The sequence below is a fragment of the Centroberyx affinis genome, unplaced genomic scaffold, assembly GCF_046629955.1.
Source record: "Centroberyx affinis isolate AG114_WGS23_722 - 3 ecotype Tasmania unplaced genomic scaffold, CSIRO-AGI_Caff_v1 ptg001058l_1, whole genome shotgun sequence".
NCBI classification, from domain to species: domain Eukaryota; kingdom Metazoa; phylum Chordata; class Actinopteri; order Beryciformes; family Berycidae; genus Centroberyx; species Centroberyx affinis.
Window position 1 is genome coordinate 195,001 of NW_027279609.1, and position 20,004 is coordinate 215,004.

Genomic DNA, 20,004 nt, shown 5'->3' on the forward strand with positions numbered 1-20,004 from the left:
GAGACGCTTTGATGATCAGAACTTGCGGCCGGTGAACAACGCCGAAGTGGTCATGTGATGAGGGAACAGTGCATGTGCTAGGGGGGAAATAGATGGGCAGGATGGGTAATGACAGAGAGAGAGGGTGAGGATGGATGTGAAGTGAAGGATGACAAGTGAAAGATGATGCTGAGAGTGTAGTAGCAACCATAGAGATGAATATGTATATATATTACATAAGAATACACTATGTGATGTCATTCCATTTCTGTGGTGTAGTAGCAGCTTCTCACTATGAAAGACTGGGGATGGTGTGAACTGACAGAAAGAAAGATGTCTGAGAGGTCGACTGTAAGAAACCTTAGACAAGCCAAGTGCCTGAACTTATTTTTTGTGATCCAATGTCATTTTGTCTTCTGTTTGTCCGATGACTGTTTTTTTTATTACTCTCACTTCAAGCAATACAACTCGAGCAGGCTTTAATTGTAAGATTCCTGTGGTGTGTAAAACTGGACACAAGGGTCTGTAGCAAAGAGCCACGTGAAGAGATGCTTCCTCGGAAACAAGTAGAATGTATGGGACGCGTTCCCTTAGCTGTTGCAAATATCCCACCTGTGGTGATGACTATGAAGCTCCATAGTATCTTAGTACATTCCGGTGCTCTCTCCATCCCTCTCAGAATACAACCACGTGCTCAACCAGCACTTTTTAAAATCTCATGAGCTTTTCAACTTCTACTAAAAGGGCTGATGAACAGATGCGTGCTAGTTGTGTAGACTAAAGCAGCGATCCAAAACTAATTAATACTCTATGGAAGTGCTTACGCAAGTACGAGGTACATGTGTATAAAGAAATTATATCAAAAAGAAGAAACTGTTTAAAAAATGAGACCAGGCTAATGTGAATTGTATATAGCACGGCCTCTCCATACTGGTGTATATTAACTTCTCATTCATCAGTGTTACTATGGTTACTGGACCAAGTGTGAATTTGTAGCTCTCAATCTATAGAACTAGGCTGTCTGCTTAAGTAGAACTCCATTTCAAGTGCTGCATTGCTGCAGTCGTACAGCAATCTGCTGGTTTCTGGGAACAAATTGAGCCTATGTGGCCACTAGAAGAGCTTCTAAAGGACTCAAAGTAACCGTATACACTTTCAGCCAAGTGTAGAGACTGCAAGGAAGATACTGAGGCCTACTGGATGAACTCATTGTCAAAACTGGATCTAAGTTTGCATTTTATCTCTGAAAATGTTTAAAAGGTTAATCATAATCTAGGCTACTGTGTCTACTCACTTATTGTAATTTTAATGTATAGTATTTAACCACTGAAAAGTTTCCTTTTAGCTTTTGCTCATGTTTTCCTTTTGACGTGTGTCCATTGTTTTGGCAGCACCTAGTCATTAAAGACATGGCAAAACAAAGTACACAACACAAAAAGTTTTCTAAATGTACAGATATTTTGCTACAAACCATGTTTTTTTTACTTCTTACTTCACTACATTACCAGGTTAATATTGTACATATTGTTTAAACAAAGTTTTCAACGCCCTGTGCTATACACTTTGAATGTTTTTAACTTATAGTTTTTGTTTCCGTTTTGTATATTTAATTAAGCCAAAAACAATGGCTTAAACCATTGACAGAAAGATACTAGTGTGTTAAATCAGAACACCCCACTGTCACACAGGAGGCACTGGATCACTGAATTTGCTCGAGGGTGTGTCAGCAATATCAAAGCCAGCTACATATACAACATATTCCGATTTGCAATTATGCACATATTTCCATTTTAACTTCATGAACACGACAGATTTAGCCTTGTATACTTGATAGACATTGTAACTATAAAGTTAGGTTTTAATAGCTGGCTTATGTGTGTTGTGGCTTTGTGATACACCCTCCTCTCTGGACCATGAATATCTCCACTGAAGCATGTGCCGGCATTCATCTTTTCTCTGTGAACTTCACTGTCTCTATATCAGCAACATTTCTCTGACTGGATAATACTGGCATGTTTTTTTTTCTTCATCATAAATGTATTTTAGGCATTTTGTGCTTATTACAAAATACTTTAAATAACATGCTTTTTTAAATTAGGTGATCTGAGATTTTCAACGAATATGATCAAATAAACTATTTACATTGAATACATCATGAGTATTTTCCACTCTTATTCTCTAGTTGAAATTGATCCTCGAGAAGTTGGTATAACAGTTGAGAATCACCAGAGTGCTCCCCAATTTTCACAATACCTGGGCAAAAACACATGACCATAGCAGCAAAGTATTGCAATTTTCTTTTTTTCATTTGACTACAATAGAAACCATACATATCCCTTACAACATTAGAGCATCCAAACCAAAAATACATGAAAACAAAGACAAATATCAGTTGCTTGATGAATTGAGGACTTTCAGAATTCTTTCAAGGACAGTTTCATTACGAACATTAAGCATTACTTTGAACAGCATTGTAACCTTTCGTACAGCTTTGAAATGGATGAAATCATATTGGGCATTGACTTGATACAATATTATGCTGCACTGATTCTTTTTCCTTCTTCCAACTGTTTTATCCATTCATTAAGGGCTCCATTCCAACATCTGATAGCTACAACAGCATGATCTCTGGTGGAGGCGAACCTCTGTTTAAGGCCACACATAAATGGAGGTTTTGTCAGAATACTCTGACATTAGGTTCTTGTAGCAGTAGCTAAAATTAAGACAAGGGAGGGTTGGACTACTAAAACTTGTCATCCAAGCATGCCAAGGACTCTTTATACTTTATCCACCAATAACCTTTCTCATGTAAAATAAAATCCCGTTTGACTAAAGCCTCACTGGATCCCCCAAAGTATCCCATTAGAGACATCATCCACAGAAATAGTATTTTATTATATGTACAGATATCAATTAGAGGATTTTTACAAATGCTCCAATTAAAATCTTACTGAATTGATCCTCGGGCAATTAAGTTAAAAAGTCTCAATTCAGAAATAGTAACTCTGGACTTGTGGACAAGTTACTTTCCCTAAACGGCTCATTTCTATCTCTGCCATTCTTTGCAAGGTAGAGTCAGTCAGCATGGCATTAAGATTTGCTTTTAATTGAATATCAAAACTATTGGCGAAGGAAAACATGTACAACTACAATCGACTAAAAAATGTATCTAAAGCATAACAAAGGCAACAAAAGGGCTATCTGACATGTCACCACAGGTCGATCCTTCCTGATATCAAATTAAATCAGTCACAAAATAAGCATGTGAGCTCAGTGTAGCACATTCCCATACATTAACAGAGGAAGGTGTTCTCCCAGACGGTCCGTCCAGTGCGGTGTGAGCGGTACAGTCAGATGAGCGTAGAAGGGAATGCATGTTTGTAAAAGTGGACGAGGAAGATAAAAGGATGGTTGTAGAGGGACGATCACGGTGCGTCCAGCTGCTCCAGTAAAGTTCTCCTCCTCTTCTCGAGCTCTCCTTCACTCAGCTCGCTGCCTGAGGTATCCCAGCCACCCTGAATGCAACACAGCAAGGAATTAGCACTGAAGGAAGAAAATTAACTTGTCTACAGGCCAAACTGGCTGGTAGGATAGACAAACTTGGTAGCCACACCCACAAATGTAGCAACTTTTGGCTGGCGGCAATTTTCCAACGCACTAACACAAAAAAACAAAATATTTAAGCGACATTAAAATGTGCCCCGTTAGCATCTTTTCCCTTGAAACCTCCCAGCTTGTCTAGCCCTACTATGAGTAATTTTTTTAAACCATAGTTTTACATTTTAATGACTATTTCACTCCTCAAATCCCCATCTACTTCAGCATCCAGGTAATATTAAAAAACACCAAACGTCATCAAAAATTCAGGTGTATGAATTTCTAGGTCAAGTTCAGTGACCGGAATAAAAAACAAAAACCAACCTCCTCTTTGGCTGCTTTCCTTTTAGGAGACTTCTGTTTGGAGTCAGAGTGACTTTTCCCCCGGGACTTGTCGTTCTCTTTATCTTTCTCCAGATCCTTTTCACGTTTTCCATCACGGTCTCTTCCTTTCTTCTCATTGTCCGACTCAGGAGAGGCCTAGAAAGTAAAGTCAGAATCAGTGTATGTTCACAGCCATTTAAAATAATTAAAAAAAAATAATAATCAAGATTTTTAGTGGACTCTTGAGCCCTCCTGTGGACTTACAGACTTGTGGCGTCTCTTCTTGCCCTTCTTCTTGTGCTTCTTGGACTTCTTATAGCTTCTCTCTGGTTGCACACAGGAAAATGAAATGTCAAGTGACTGGCCACATCGCTGCACTTTTTCCCTACGATGATTAATACATCCACTTAAATGTTGGCTGTGAAAGCCACTCACCAGATTCTCCACTGGAGGAGCGGTCGGAGGGGGACTTGGACTGCGACCTCTTTTTCTTCTTGTGGTATTCATCCTCCTCAGACTCTGAGCCCTGCCAAGACATAAAAGTAGAGAGTCATTAGGAAATTAACTGGTCTAGAACCATGATACTGGTGTGGAGAGGGGCGTTCCAGTACATGACTGATTGTTAAATTATCTGCCCACAGCTCCTGTCTAAGTGTAGCGCAGGAATGATCAAAGACGACCTAAGCAGGGTGAAGACCACTAACCGATCGAGAGCGAGACCGCTTCCTGTGGTGCTTCTTGGACTTCTTGGAGTGCTTCTTTGTCTTGGAATGGTGATGCTGGCATTCATGCTGTGAACATAACGTATACTGTCAGTTGAAGATCAAGATGGGAATGACAGCCCGTTCCCATCGAGATGACAGGCAAAGGAGCCTTACCTCCAAGACATGCATGAAGTCTTTGAATATCCTTTTCCTCTCTGACTCGAGAGTCACATCTTCAAAGGCAGATTCTTTTAAGAATCGTTCCCGGACCTGGGATGACAAAACTTCAGTCATCAAAAAAACACCAAACGAGCACTAAGAACAAGGTGATATGCCCAAATAGAAAGCACACAGAGCTGTGAAACCATAGGAATAGAATCACTGAAGAACATACTGCCTCCCATGTAGCCTCTGGCTCCAGCGGCGGCGTGGCCTGCTTCAGCATGCTCTTGAAGGCTGCCTCTTTCCTTTTCATCTTCCTGGCCTCCTCCTTTTCTCGCTCCCTCTCTCTGGCCTCGGCCTTCTCCAGTAACTGCACAGAAAGAGGTTACAATGACCTTGCTATGAAGTCAATAGTGAGGTTTAAAGGTAAAGCACATATATGATATTCTTAAAGCTTAAATTAAGCTTTGCCTGAGTCATGGAAATGTTAGCTGGTGAGCAGATGCAGTTTGCGAGCATCTGTGTTCATCTTTAGGAACTATATTAAAAGCTAATGAGGTGGAAGGTATGAAGGACAGGAGTCTTACACTGTTGAAGGCCAGCTTGATGTTGCCTGCATCCAATGTGGTGGCTCTCTTGTCTGAGCTGATGACTGATCCAAAGTCCTCAAAGCCAGTGTTGACTTCAACCAAGAAGCTCTTGTCCTGGAAGCACCATGAAGGACATGAAAGATTAAAAAGGATGCACGACATAAGATGATAAATGTATAAAAGATTATGGTGCCAAATAAAAATATATCAAACACAATCCTCTTAGAATAAACACTGGTATTGGCCAGATGTGAAGTGTGCAATTTGTTCCTGTGACCTACTGTATGTTAGGCTATAAATATGTGTTCTCCGCCAGTGGAACAGGTGCAGTGGTTAAAGTGAGATCTCACCTTAAGAATATCTTTGATGATCCTCTTTTCATCGTGGTAGCGAGCCTTCAAGTCTTCCACATAGAATTTGAACAGGTCCAGGGGAGTGGAACCTGTGGAACAGATAATAAATAAAAAATGTCGTCATTATGTTCTATGCTGCAGCGAGATAAGAATAAACCTGACAGAACACTGTCAGGGTGCAAAATTGCCAGCAGACCACCGCAGGATGTAAAAAGGATGAGACAAGAAGAAACAGGATTTCACGTGCTGAGTGTTCTGGAAAAATAAGAAAATACTGTGAATACTGTGGACTGTGTATGTCTCTATCTCTGTATGTTTATTTGATGTGTTGGTGCATGCATGACACATCTATGTGCTTCAGAGCATTCTGCTCATGGAGTCATGTGTGGCCACGTGTGCAGCAGCCTGCTGTCCTACCCGGCTGGCCCAGCATGTTGGCAAAGCGGATGTCGGAGCTCACGGTCGGATACATCTCCATCCAGGCAGACATGGAGTGGAGCTGACCGTGGTCGTGGAGCTCATCCAGAAATTTCTGTGAGAGGGAAAAAAAACAAAACAAAACATGAGTTCACGACAGACACTGAGTAAAACCCACGAAGCAGAAAATCTCATACGCTTCTTCACTCAGAACTTGTGCTGCTTTTCTGATTTGGACAGATTATTATTAACACTTTCACAACAGCAAAAAATGAATTTATTCAAAAGACAACAGACTACTGCTATACTCCACCTTTTCTTTGCAATGTGAAAAATTTTAAATTAAAAAAATACATTTAGGATGTCAGGCCAGCTTTTCTTCACCTGACCTGGTGACTTATGTTTGAGAGTGTTTTGCGAGATACAGGTGGAAAGTCCCTCCATTCCTTCTCACCTGGAAGGCCTCTCTGTTCTTACGCTGTCGTCGCCTCTCTCTGAGAAGAGTCTTCTGCTTCTCGTCCTCCTCCTCCTTCTCCAGCGCCCGGATGTGCTCCTCAAAACAAATAAGGGCATCTTCTTTGTCCATATCTGTGAACAGCAAACGGAAGACCATCAACAGGGTGAACTCACAAAGTCTACATACGTTAACATAGAAGCCAGCGCACCTATTGTATCTTGAGTACACTTTGGTTTCTCCCTAATACAATGCAGTAACAGCTCTGTTTGTGTATGTATGATTGTCATAAAATATTCTATCTAAATATACATATGTGATGTGAAGGTAAACAATTGTGGTTTCAAACAGCAGTAGGTAAGTGAACAGATGTATGTGTATCTGATCTCATACTCTGCAGCTCCTCATCCTCTGCAAAGGTGGGGTTGTCAAGCAGGTACTGCTGGGCCTCAGACCAGGTGGTGCGGTACGTGACGTTGGCCATGTTGTCCAGGATGTTTTTGAGAGCCTCCCAGTTCCTCTTCCTTAGCTGCTTGGCTTGCTCCTGTAGCACCAGATAAGAGTGTAGTAGAGGAAATTGTTAACTGAACCAATATTCACAAGCTCCCATCCCCAGACAACATCTGGGATATTTGCAAATGAGGGTTGACAGATTAATGCTGCAGCATGAAAAACACGTTCAGACTGACTACCCCATTTAAAGACCTGCTAAGAGCATGAGAAATTTGAGTGATGAGTAGGAGTGCTGGTTGAAGGCCTAACCTTCTCTTTCTTAGCAAGGTAGAACAAGACGTCTTCATAGATCTCCAGTCTGTCTCTCTCTGGGACGCAGCTCCACACCTCCAGCTCACTAAACATCTGCTCTGCTTTCCTGGTTCACACACACACACAAATACAGACAAACACATACAGTTAGGACACTGCACAGTGACACAATTATCCACATGAGGGCACCATTTCATAGGCCAAACTCATCCATTGCACACTGGTTTTCCATGCTAAGTACAGGTCATCACATGCACTGTTGACTGTTGAGTCCACTTGATATGAAACTTGTGAAATCTACCACCCTCCAAAAAAAAAAAAATACAGTCAAACTGCCAACAAAATAAGACTGTCTCTTCAAAACATCTCATTGCTTGACCCAAATCCCAAACTTGATGCTCATCAAAGCCAAAAGCTGTGGTTGACTGTGGTGAGCAGAGGTCTTAGACTTGAGAAGGACACACACGCTCAGTCGTAGTCAGACAGCCCCGCTGTCACTCTCCAGCTGCCCGTTGTGTGCCATTGCAGAATATAGCCCCGGTCACCACAACAACCCCAGTGCCAGCTGCACTCTGAAACTGGACGGTTGTCAAGGTCACCAGTCGATCCATGTGTCCCCTCTGGCCGTGACGGTGACTTTCACCCAAACACCCAAGCAAAGAGCGCTGGTCTGCTGGATGTCACACGCAGCATGGAAGTGGCATCAAAACTGCTAGCCCAATTTTCTCTGTACATCTTCCATCTTTTCTGTGTAATGAGCATGTATTTTCGGGCATTGCACTGTTTTAGTGCACAGCTCAGTGAGAAAGATGGGAGAAGAGGAGGATAAAACGCAACAAAGGTCATGAGTTAGATTCAAACCAGTTTTGTCACATGTGCCTAAGCCCCGCAGAGCCACCAGGACACACCATTTTCCTCAAGTCTGTTCATTCACCATGTTGTGATCTAGCAACACTGTGGTATAGCTGGACATGGAGTATGTACAGAGCTAACTGACCACAGTGTGAGGTGAGCTAACAGGTCAGAGAAACTTAAAACTTAACAGTGCTGTAGCTGCATGATTGCGTGTAACTCAGCACAAACCATGTATGACCTTTCATTGATTACATCTGCATAATCACATTGACAATTCTGGGAACCACAAGTCAATAGAGGGGGGAAAAAAAGTGTACACACATTTATTGTGAGATGACTACAGCACTTACTTGTATCTAGTAGTAGATGTCATCTTCTCATGGTTCTCCAAGAACCTCTGATAGGTCTCTTTGGACTCCTTGTATTTAATCCTAGCCTCCTCCTTTTCCTCTTTCTCCGTTTGGACCTTGTAGGCATTGAACGCCTGCTTCTTCTCACTCAGTTTGGGAAGAGCACTTCATTGACGAAGAAAAGCAAGATTTGTGGTTAGAGATGGGTATTGCCGTCATTTGGTATTGTAAATAAGCTTGACTGTTCCCAGGAGAATAGGGTACCTGTAGCGAGGGTCGTTGATAATCATTTTCATAGCTTGTTCCCAAGAGGCGTTCGAAGACACACCCTGAAATCCAAAGAGTATAAAACTCAATTAAAGTGAGGAACGTCTGTGTTACACCTCATACCATGACTGTACGCAAGTCATTAAATGGAATAGTTACATTTACATATATATTAAACAACACAATAGATCAGGGAAAAGGGATTGTTTTAACGCACATGGATGTGTATATGAAAAGCACGTGAGGCAGGAGGCAGGAGGAGCAGGAATGAACTGGGTCAGGTGGGGCTGGGCTGAGCTGAGCTGCTTTGGCTCCTCGCAGCCAAGGCAATGCATTTTCTTAATTACTAATAGATGCCGGGTTAAGAGGTGTGGAGTGCCAATAATTCAAAGAAATGCCATTGAGGACTTATGTAAGTGCCCTTTCTGCCACGCGCTTCTCCTAGAGAGCGAATCCTTCATCCATTATGAACCGATTCCACTGCGTGCATCTGGCTTGTCAGTTGTCACAGTTATTCTAACTCACTGAGGCATGCCACTTTCTCTCACTGTCTTAATCCCAGGCAGCCCTGTGCCTTTGATCCAATAACGCTAATCATAAAGACAGAGCCATTAAGATCTTGCAGGGAAATGGCGCGCAATCTCAGAGGAGAGCTTTGTGCACTAAATTAAAAAGAACCTAAATATAGCAGCATTGGTGGCGGGCGGCGCTGAGCCACCTTACCGCCAAACACGCAACACATCCACAGCAACAGGAGGTGAAGCTTAACAATCATGCTAAGACCTCCCAGGGGCTCATGGGTGTGTGTGTGTGTGTGTGTGTGTGTGTGTGTGTGTGTGTGTGTCTATCATGGTCCATCAGGGATGGACCATGATAGGGGTTCGAGTTTTAACGGTATTTTTAAGTGCATCTAAATCTGTGAGGTTTCAGGTTCTTCGTATCATCTTGGACAGCTCAATCAGGATTTGCAAACATGAAAAACTACACTACAATCTAGAGAACAGACTGTAACCCCTGTGTACCCCTACAAATTACAGACACTTTTTGGGGTTGCTTCATTGACATTGTATGAGAAGCTGACTTTGTCGACTGCAAAATTTCACACCCAGATGTGCTTTAGGACAGTCCTATCTGTTCTGACCCCAAAACCCACCTCTGCAAAGTAGAACTTGTTTACCAGAACTGTCATAATGAGGAATTCATATTTTTTATTAACTGAAATGTATTGAGCAGACTTTCCTTATTGTTGCAATGTAAAACATTTTAAAGAGCAAGTTAGATTGTAGAGGGGGTTTCAAAATGTGTGTCTGACATTTTGAAAACAAAAATATATTGATGAATACAGCAAACTGATACTGTGTTTATTTTTCAACTGTTACATGTCAATTAACATAAACATACACAGTTTGGCCTACAGAAATAGTGCAGCCTCTACACTCTCCCACAGTGTTTGACCTAGTTCACTTGAGCAGTAATCCCATCTGACAGCATGGCTATAGACTCACCTTCTCCTTCAGCAGCTCTTTAAAGGCCTGCTTGGCCTCCTCTTTTGTGTTCCACTTGTAAGTCTTCTTCTGAAGTTCTGGGCGCTCCTCCTTAGCAACATCAGTACTGAGGGTAAAAGAAAAAAAAAGATGCCATTTGATTAATTTAGCTACGACTGCCTGTAACATTTTAGCCATTAAGAGCTGATGCTCTTATCCAGAGTGACTTAATGAATGCAACAGTAGAAAAAGCTTCTATTCCTAGATAACCAACATTACAAGCAACCAATATTAAGGAGTACAAGTATCAGAGCAATAATGCCCTGAGAATATTACTGTGACCCTGGGATGATCTTATAAGAGAGGATTATTTTACTTCAAGATAATAAGTATACTGCTCATTTATTTTTTAGATTACAGTATATAGTGGAGAGTGATGAGAACTTGACATTTATGCCAAATCCAATAGGACCTCCTTCACTTGGGTTAGGTTCAGCTTCAAAATAATACATTACCAAAAAAATATATATATATACTATTTCACCACTGAGAAAACATTTCCTTGCAAAATGTCACACTTTTCTTGGGTTGGGTTCACAAAAAACAAGGTTTGGATTGAGCTGAGTTTGCATTTTCAGATCTGAGTCAAACTACAAGAGTGACAGGAAAGAAGGAAGAGAGAGAGAGAGCGAGAGAGAGAGGGAGAGAGAGGACAGACTACACAGGTCACAAGCTCGAATCAAACTCATCCCATCAAAAGTTCACAATATGCTCCTTACTCTGGTATACCATGGACTGCACCTGTGTAGTTACATTTCTATGTAGCCATATGTAGACCAGCAACAGGTCTGAAGGCAGATTTGTGTTCTATATCCACCGATACATTTAGCTGACAGGGCGCTGTGTATGTAAACCCTGTGACATTATACTATGGCTGTGTTGTCTCTGTGACCCCACAGTTCTGGCCTTTGATCATCTGAAGACCGAGGTGGTACGCGTCTCTCTATCAGACAGCGATGTTACCTGGCTGCGGCTGTTTCCGTGGCGGCTGAGGTCTCTGGTGCAGCCACGGGTGCATCTGCGGCGTTGACCTCAGCTGTGTGGTGCATGGCCGCCTGGGACAGATGCTCCTCTGAGACCGAGGCTGCTGTTTCTGCCTCCATCACGGTTGCCATGGTGGCCGTGGGATCTGCTTGCAGAGCAGGGGCCGGGGTGGTGCCGGGCGCCGCAGCCTCCACCGTTCTGAAATCAGACCAATTATGAGTGACGGGCCCAGTCATACGGCATGACCGGCGTGTCAGTTAGAATAACGGTACAATGTCACTGCGTAGAATGGAAAGGGGTCAGGTCTCTCGTAAATGGGTATATTTCCAAAAACATGACTAGATTTTTGATCATGGAGGAAGAAATGATTGTCTTTCATCTTCTTTAACAACCAATGTATGTGTTGTCCTTAATGAGGGTTTGTCCAAAGTCACCAATAGTGCAGCAATGCAAGGTAGCTGAAGATAATCAGGAAGCTCTTACCCATTCTCCTCTGCTTTGATCATGGCTGGAATAGACAAAAAGAGATGGCTGTTAGGGTACTTGTTTTCATTTCAAAGCACGTTGCAGATGAGAGAAAAGCACAGAGATAAATGCACTGAAGGAGCCAGCATGTGTTCCTGTATTTGTGATTCCTGTTTGTGTATTAATGATGCCCAGACCCCCTCCCGTCCGCTGCTGAAACGAATGCATGGCATTATCACTAAAACAGGCCAGCGGTCAGCCATTCATCATAGTTTTTTAAGGGTTTATCCACAGGGTGTAACATCGCCTAGTATAACTTAATGCTACATTACTGTCTTTTTCACAACAGGCTCGTCATCATCAGTCAGCAGCTCGTTACCTTCCAGATCCTCCAGTTCTTTGGGTTTGGTCCATCTGGACTCCTTAGTCTGGGAGTTATAATAATAAGGCTTCCCTGTGTCCGACTTGTACTCCTTCCAAGGGCATTTAGACAGCATTTGCTGCAAGTAGATGGGGAAATATTTCAGTTATGATGCATTACAGTGAAATAACCATACAGATGTTAAGATCCCCATGAAAATAAAAGTTACATCAAAATATATCTGAACAGTGTGTGTATACTAAGAGAATGAGTGGGTGAATGAGTCATTACTAGAGTCCATTTCATGAGTACACGTGATAGAAGTAATAAATATTTGTACCTCTGCGGGAGATTTGAGATCATCCGGTTTCTCCCATGTGGACTGCTTGGTCTCTGTATTGTAATAATAGGTCTTTCCATCCAGAGATTTATGCTCTGTCCACAGGGACTTCTGAGGAGGACAAGAACAAACAACAGATAAATCAGCTGCTCTGGGTTATTAAATTTAGTGTTTTAAAAAACAAACAAGCAAGCAACTAAACTATGTCTTTATTTTAAATGGTTTACCAGTCCCTAATGAATATTTTAAGTATGTATATCATCTAGTTCTCCTATGCACAAACCTTCTTTGGTTGTTCTTCCTGTGGAGATCCATTTGTGGTACTCTGCAGGACAAAAGAACAGATGACAAGGTTGATCGACTACAATTACAGGAAAGACAGCATAACACTGTGTAAAATTTAACTTGGACACTTGAAGTTACTGTGTACAAAGGAAAATGAGGTTAGACTTACAGCTGTTCCAGGTGCAGCAGCTGTGAGGATAAATATAAATCAGATACTTCTGAAGAACAAAAAATAACCCAGAATATGATTTGTAAATAGACAATTAATGGTCTCACCTGTGGAGTCTACACCAGGCTGTGGAAAAGACGATTTGATTAGTGAAAAGGAATATCATATCAACACTGGGAACACACACTGCTGAAGTCTACAGTAACTCCTTACCACTGAATAATGAACTTAGCTGTAAATATAGACTCACCAACTCCAGTGTTACAATAAATAGCACTTGAGAAGGCTTTCTTAATTAGTGCAAAACTCTTGACATGCAAAAATATACTTGTGTTGATAAGTGAATGTCTAACGGCATCTGGCTGCTGTCTAAATACTTCACATATCAGAGATTACACTTTTGCATAATTTAATTACTATCCAGTAACCAAAAAAACATAGTTCACACAAAAAGAATAGAATTGGTGCTGAATAGTGTGTCAAGTGTTTTTATACTAGTGTGTGTATGGGGAGGATTTCATGGCAACGTCCATGATTCTGAGTGATCAAATTGATCCCATGATGCATTCCTTTCCTTTCAACAAAGCGTGAGTGTTGACCCAAAGGTTAGCCATATGCCAAGGACAGCGAAGGGCCCAGGTGATCACTCATCATCATTATGTTAGCAGTGATTCACATTTGAGCCGAAGCCATCCCAGAAATGTATTACAGAGACACTAAGGGACATCTTCATATATAGCTACACATATACACAGATATTCACTTTAATTTTAATCATACCTTGTATTTAATGACATTTTTAAGATGCTTCATTTCAACTGAGCAGCTTAATTTCATTTCAACTAATATCCTACTCCAAACTTGTATCATGTATTGCATATATCCAAATTACAGAGGGATATATCACAGCTCTTTATTCCTCTGTGATACTGAATACTCTGATCTTAAAATTTTCATAGGCCTACATCAGTACTGTTCAAACACTTTGCAGTGTTATCTACTTGTGCAAATGCTTAAGTTCCCACCTGACAGATTGCAGACTATTTTTATCAAGTGTGAAACAGAGCACTGATGCGAAAGAAAAAGTGAGGCGAGTTACCGGTCCTGCTGGTTGTATTGCCGCAGCTGGCATGCGAGGAGGCATCATCATCCCTGGCATCATGGGTGGCATCATGCCTGGCATCTAATAAAAGAAGCATCATGAAATATTCATCTGACCCACTAATTTCCATACCACTTGGTGCAGGCAGAAGTATTAAGACACAGTGTGAGACAGGGTGTTGGTGCCTGAGTGGAAAGGCTATGTGCGACTGGGGGGGGAGAAGGTGAGACTGATACAGAGTCCGCTGAGCCTATTTGACGGTGTGATGCCACAGCTTGTGCTCTATGAAGCAGTAACGTGCCAAACTACAGTCCCTCACCACCTTTTCAGACTTGTGACGCTGGCAGCTGACACCCCCCACCACCACATCACACCTTTTTATATATATAACGGGATCACATATGCTAGCTACAATTAGCACAAACATATTTATTATCTTTGGCTATCGCTGAAATAAATGGTATCACTTCCTCAACAGTATTCAGTCAGCCAATTAACTGCACACCTCTCAAAATTAATAATAGGTGTACTACAGGAGTTTTCCCAAACATAGGTGATATTTTTTTTTACGTCTGGAACACTAGCAATGGTGCACTAGCACCCAAAATCAATGTTCTTCTGAGGTTGAAATCTCAGTATAGTGACAAATCTCTTGAGGTGGGCAAATAAAAAAAATACACAAGCATCTGTAGAGACAAGCTGAACCAAACAGGGAAGCTACAACATAAAATGTAACTTTTCTAAAAAAGCATGGTTGGTCATCACTTGATATGTCAACTATGTGACATGTTTCAATAAACTGGGTGCTTTTGAGCATGGAAAAGAATATCCTTAAGTCTTTTTGGAAGCATTATATTTTGATACAGCCATGCTGTTTCTTTTGGACTGTAAAGAATGTTTGATCTGGAGTAGCAGTCGAGTATTGCTGGTGCAGTAAGTCACTAAATACCGGATCAGGGGACTGCATGATCATGAAACTCCCTCAGGTCCCGAATGACCAAACTGTCAAACAGACATTATAGATGACAAGCACAGATTGCAATGGTCTGTATCCCAAGTGGTCCACAAGAAAATTATTTCCCCCTCCAATAGCCTACATCCTGATAGGCTATAGCAGGGATGGGCAGTCATGTGCCATGGAGGGCAGACAGTCTGCAGGTTTTCATTCAACCAAAGTCTACAGCAGGCGATTTCACTGATTAGCACATCTTCAACCAGAGGGAGGAATTAATCAGTGAAATCACCTGCTGTAGTCTTTGGTTGGAATAACAACCTGCAGACTGTCTGCCCTCCATAGCACATGACTGCCCATCCCTGCTATAGTGTATGTAATGCAAATTAATAATCATTTTGCACACAGACATGCACCGCTGTGGTTCTTTCTTTTTTGATTTCACTAACTGCTAATTATATAGTACTATTACTGATACTAATATTAAGAGTAATAATAATAACAATTTGTGTCTATTTATTAATTCATTTTCAATATCCGATTACCATTTAACATCAGGCTGTCATTGTGAATAAGAATCTGTTCTTAACTGACTGGCCTGGCTATAAAGATAACAATAAAAAAAATTATAATAAAATAAAATAAAAATAAATAAATAAATACTCTACACAACTACACAAAATTCAGAAGAGCAGGTTGTCCAAACATTAAAAATTCATGCATCTGTTTTGGAATGAGGAAGAGGGGCGAGTGTATTTTGGTGAGCCTTGCATGAACACAAATGCTGCAACTGAAAGTGAAGCTTATGCATTAAACTGTCTCAGCTCAATGCCTATAGCATAGCCTAACCAAACCATTAACAGGCTACACATTTTAAACTAGACTGGTTGTGCTAATCATAAACCACCTCCCATAAAAACATGTAATCAACTTGGAGCGGTCAACATTATTATTTGGTCTACAAATGGTATGTCCTTATTCGACTACTAGCTGCAGGAAGAAAATTGGCATGAGCATGAAGCTGCAGGCTACAGAAATCCAGCCCGCTCACACCCCAAATACTAAGAAGTCCAATAAAAACTTTTACAGAGAATAGAGTAGATTAAGTTTTCTACAAAGCTCACCTGTCCCATTGGAGGCCCCCCTATAGGTGGCATCATACCAGGGGGCATCATACCAGGTGGCATAGGAGTCATGTTAGGTGGTCGCTGTCCTATAGGGGGCATTCCCATGGGAGGGAAATGAGGCGGCATTCCTGGTGGTCCCATCTAGACAAAAGAAAGGGGAGGGACAGAAAAAACACATTGGACTGGGTGAAACTTTTTATGATGAGCTTTAATGTTAAAAAACCTTTGTGTGTAGGCAATTCACCACTCTCACATGGACATCTCTGTCACCAACTTACAAAAGGGGGAGGCATCCCTGAGGGGGGGACACCTGGATAAGGTGGCGCCTGGCTCGGGCCATTATTAGCCTCCGATGAAGACTGCCATGAACAAGAGACCACGCAGGGTTAGGGAACTCATGAGAGCCATTGGTGTGATGAATATTAAGTTAGCAGCGTGCTTACTTCAGCAAGTTACCATTAAATATGGCTGGCACGTGAACTTAACGAACAGTGAGTAACGTTAAAGATTACTCTTAAACTCTTGATCGTTCCTGTTCGTCTATTTCACCTAAAGCTAAATGACTTATAATATTAGCAAACATTGACACGATTTATGCAAGAGCGTAACGTTAGCTATCTCTGTATGTTAATGCTAACCTACTGCTAAAAGGTACTGGTTGAAATCCTGTTGGCCATTGATTCATTTAGCTATGGACTCCGTCTAAATTCTGGTAGCGAATATTAAGACGATAACACCTGCTATGGGATTAACCCTAACCCTTTTATTGACCCATATTTGTAATTTGTGACTGCCGAGAAATGTATTTGCTAACGTTAAGTGTAGCTAAAGCTTACTAGCTATCAACTCTCAAAACAATAACAATTACTTTATGACAGACATGCCTTGAGTTACGATTTCCAGTTCCAAGACATAGTCTGAACCACGACGATATGTGTAGCTTATGCCGCTAATTTAGCCAAGTGCTAACACACTCTGGCTAACCCGTCATTTTCTAAAATACTGTATCATTGATAGAGCCGCCGGGGAGCACAAAGACAGCCAGTAACCGAAGAAACATGATTTAGACAGAAACCTTGGCATATTTCTGACCAATAGTTAACTGTAAATAAACTATTCTTTTGAAAAAGCTGCACTCACCATGTTGACGAGAGGCGAGCATCCAAGGAACTTGGTCACCCCACAACAACGAGCAACGCGATTGGTTAGTTTTCCTCCCAATGCGGAAAGGTCAAAGGTAACATTTCTGTCGCTTCATTCTGCGCAGCCATTGTGCAGAAATGCGCTGAAATGGAAAGAGGGGCTATACTGTAAAGCAAACCGTATTTTGCCTTTCAGAAAAATATCAATTTGCAACAATATAGTCCATCTAATTTGGAAATCACAAGATGCAGTGAAAAATAGTTTGAAAAAGAACTTATATAGGGGTCCTTGTCATAATTTCTGCACATTATGGAAGGTTTGTCCAACTATTGATTGCCTGCATTTTCTTAGCCTAATATATGTCATTACTATCCTAACTTAACTAATTTTACTTAAGATACATGTAGTAGATTTTATGATCCTCTGATTTGCTTAGCACTCCACAGGAGGATGCAAATTTGAGTGCCATATTCTCACTTCCTTGTTCATGATAACCCAACAATTTTTTTTACAAAGCTATTAGTGTGTGACATTATAACAGCAACTGACATTTTCTCGTGTTATTTTAGATGTTATAACAGGTGCCCATTTTAGATGCTGGAGTAGCTGGTGTTCAGACACAGCAAATTACCTTGGTGTATTGGGGATAATTTGTAGAACAGGTTGTGATTTTCCAATTATTGGCCTCTGATACAGCTGTCCTTGCTGTATGTGGCTGGAACGAGCCCCGATGAGAGTGGGAAATGGGAAAGTGGTCAATCTAGGCTTTTTACCTCTGTAAGTGCCATTCACACAGCTTATGTTGTCTTGAATCTCTTCCTATTTTTGTACAATTGCTCACGCATTTTGGTCATTTTGACACAGAACGCGCACAATGCACAATATTATTTTTATTTTTCCTCTTCTTCGTCTCCTTGTTGTTATTGTCATTCACACTGGAGTTCAAGCAGGGCAGTGTGCGTTATTTCACACCATCCAGAACAACAAGGTCAAGCGGCATCTCACCCATTATGAGGGTTATTCAAACAGAAAATGAGTCTGATGGCCTGATAAACACATTGATTTTGGGAAACAAAAGAATCATTTCCATTTATTGCTGTTCCCATTCTTCAGAGATACCATAAATACCATCTTAAATGTATTGGCTGTTCAAGTTATTCATCCAAGATCATTCCAAAAATAAAGGATGAATATTAACAGAGGTATGAGATGTGGAGCTTATTGTGCTGTGCTGTTGTTGACTGTGAAGTTGTCCCTGGGATTTAGAGTGCTGCTATTGGAGTGTGAAGCATGCAACAAAAGACTTGTGACACAGATGAGTCCACTGCTGAGGTAGACAGCATTAAACTCTGATCCATTTACTGACAAGTGCTGTAGTATTCCCTATCCATTCTCTTAACAAGCCAAAAAGACAGTGAGGAGACAGTGAGGGCTGGTGATGGATTGAGCTCCAGACTAATGATGGGAGTCAGTCAGCCACACATCGGATACATCGCTTGTCTGCAGGGAAGCAGACAAACATTAGACCCCCTGTGGGTCAACAGTGTTATGTAGCTTTAGATAGACCCGGTTGGATTGAATTATTAAAAAAAACAAAACATAAAATTCGTAAAGAAAACATAGTATCCTAGCAGCTAGAGAGACCTTCCTTCAGCCAGATGACCCAAGATATGCCCAAGTGTCGCTGAGTCCCTGCCGCTGTGCTGTAGCGCATCCTGACCCTTGACCTTGCTGGAGGGGGAGAAGTGAAAAGAGACAGAATTGACAGGGATCAATAAAATATGTCTCAATACACAAATTAGACAACATCATTCTGGTGCAATCTTTGGATTCTGTATTTAATTTGGCATGTGATCATCTTTTGTTTTTCATTGGCTTATTTGTTTGTAGATAATTAATGTTAAACAGATTTTGAAACCATTTCACAATAGCTTTAAAACATACACTGCAACTTTGTGGACTGTACAATCTTTGCTGTTCTATTTATGTATTCCAACACAGTTCACCAGTGCCTCATTGTTGTGTGTGTGATTGATTCACAGTATATGAAGTCGTCAATGGTTGCCTGTAGCTGTTTTACTCCATGAACTATGAGTCCAGCATGCGGCTCCTGACCTGCCTGCCAGGCACTCTGCTCTCATCTAACAATTGGCTTCCTGTCCACCATGCTCACATTAACTATCAACAACACACTGTGTATTACATCTACACACTGAAAAAAAAAATCCTTTGAATTTACTTGATTTTAATGTGTACATCGGTCCCACATGATCAGAATGTGGCCAAATGACATAATTCTCCTCTTTTTCTCAATTAATTATTGCTTGTCAAACCAAAATATTTCATTCACATTAGACTGTTTAAAAGAATCATGTTGATTCAACATATTATTTGTCAGTTACCACAATACCAATTTATTGTGTAATGTTAAAGTAATTTCATCATGTCCAGGGTACCTGATTTTCAACAGTAACTCCAGCTTGATTTCTTAATGCTAATATTATTCAAAGGTATTATGTAACTTTAAAGCAATTTCATTGTCCCTGGTACCTGAGTTAGGTCTGTAAATCTAACTTGATTTGTTAAAGTTAACTCTATCCAAATGTATTGTAGACATCAGTTCCATGTTTAAGTGTGTGCAAATACAAAATCATAAATGTAAAAAAACTGATTTGCATTGACAAAAAAAGGCAAACAGTCAGAGTTCTGTACTAA

General features: G+C 41.0%; 2 protein-coding genes across 2 annotated transcripts in view; one reads left to right on the forward strand and one right to left on the reverse strand.

The window, feature by feature from the left end:
- fmnl2a (formin-like 2a) overlaps positions 1 to 2,119 on the forward strand; it is a 56,236-nt gene extending 54,117 nt beyond the window's left edge. Inside the window, 1 exon segment of the mRNA XM_071523024.1 lies at positions 1 to 2,119. This exon segment is cut by the window's left edge and continues 52 nt beyond it. Coding sequence (XP_071379125.1) covers positions 1 to 58 — 58 coding nt within the window. The 3' untranslated portion in view covers positions 59 to 2,119.
- Positions 2,120 to 2,259: 140 nt separating this feature from the next.
- prpf40a (PRP40 pre-mRNA processing factor 40 homolog A) lies at positions 2,260 to 17,315 on the reverse strand. The gene is made up of 27 exons (XM_071523015.1): positions 17,287 to 17,315; positions 16,425 to 16,505; positions 16,144 to 16,287; positions 14,065 to 14,148; positions 13,073 to 13,091; positions 12,966 to 12,985; positions 12,795 to 12,836; positions 12,512 to 12,622; positions 12,190 to 12,310; positions 11,829 to 11,853; positions 11,325 to 11,543; positions 10,323 to 10,428; positions 8,815 to 8,879; positions 8,551 to 8,715; positions 7,343 to 7,451; positions 6,974 to 7,124; positions 6,581 to 6,714; positions 6,127 to 6,241; positions 5,707 to 5,798; positions 5,354 to 5,470; positions 4,999 to 5,136; positions 4,779 to 4,874; positions 4,605 to 4,691; positions 4,336 to 4,426; positions 4,165 to 4,226; positions 3,901 to 4,056; positions 2,260 to 3,494 (listed from the first exon to the last, which is right to left on the reverse strand). Exons 1-27 carry the CDS (start codon positions 17,287 to 17,289, stop codon positions 3,405 to 3,407), a joined length of 2,643 nt encoding a protein of 880 aa, XP_071379116.1. The 5' UTR covers positions 17,290 to 17,315; the 3' UTR covers positions 2,260 to 3,404.
- Between the last annotated feature and the right edge of the window lie 2,689 nt (positions 17,316 to 20,004).

Bases quoted from the DNA above. Each gene is read 5' to 3' on its own strand.
- prpf40a (XM_071523015.1), bottom strand. The intron at 7,125-7,342 runs GTTAGGCCTTCA...CTGGTGCTACAG, and splicing joins ACCTTGCTAAGAAAGAGAAG to GAGCAAGCCAAGCAGCTAAG. The intron at 4,057-4,164 runs GTAAGTCCACAG...TTTACTTTCTAG, and splicing joins AGAAGAGACGCCACAAGTCT to GCCTCTCCTGAGTCGGACAA.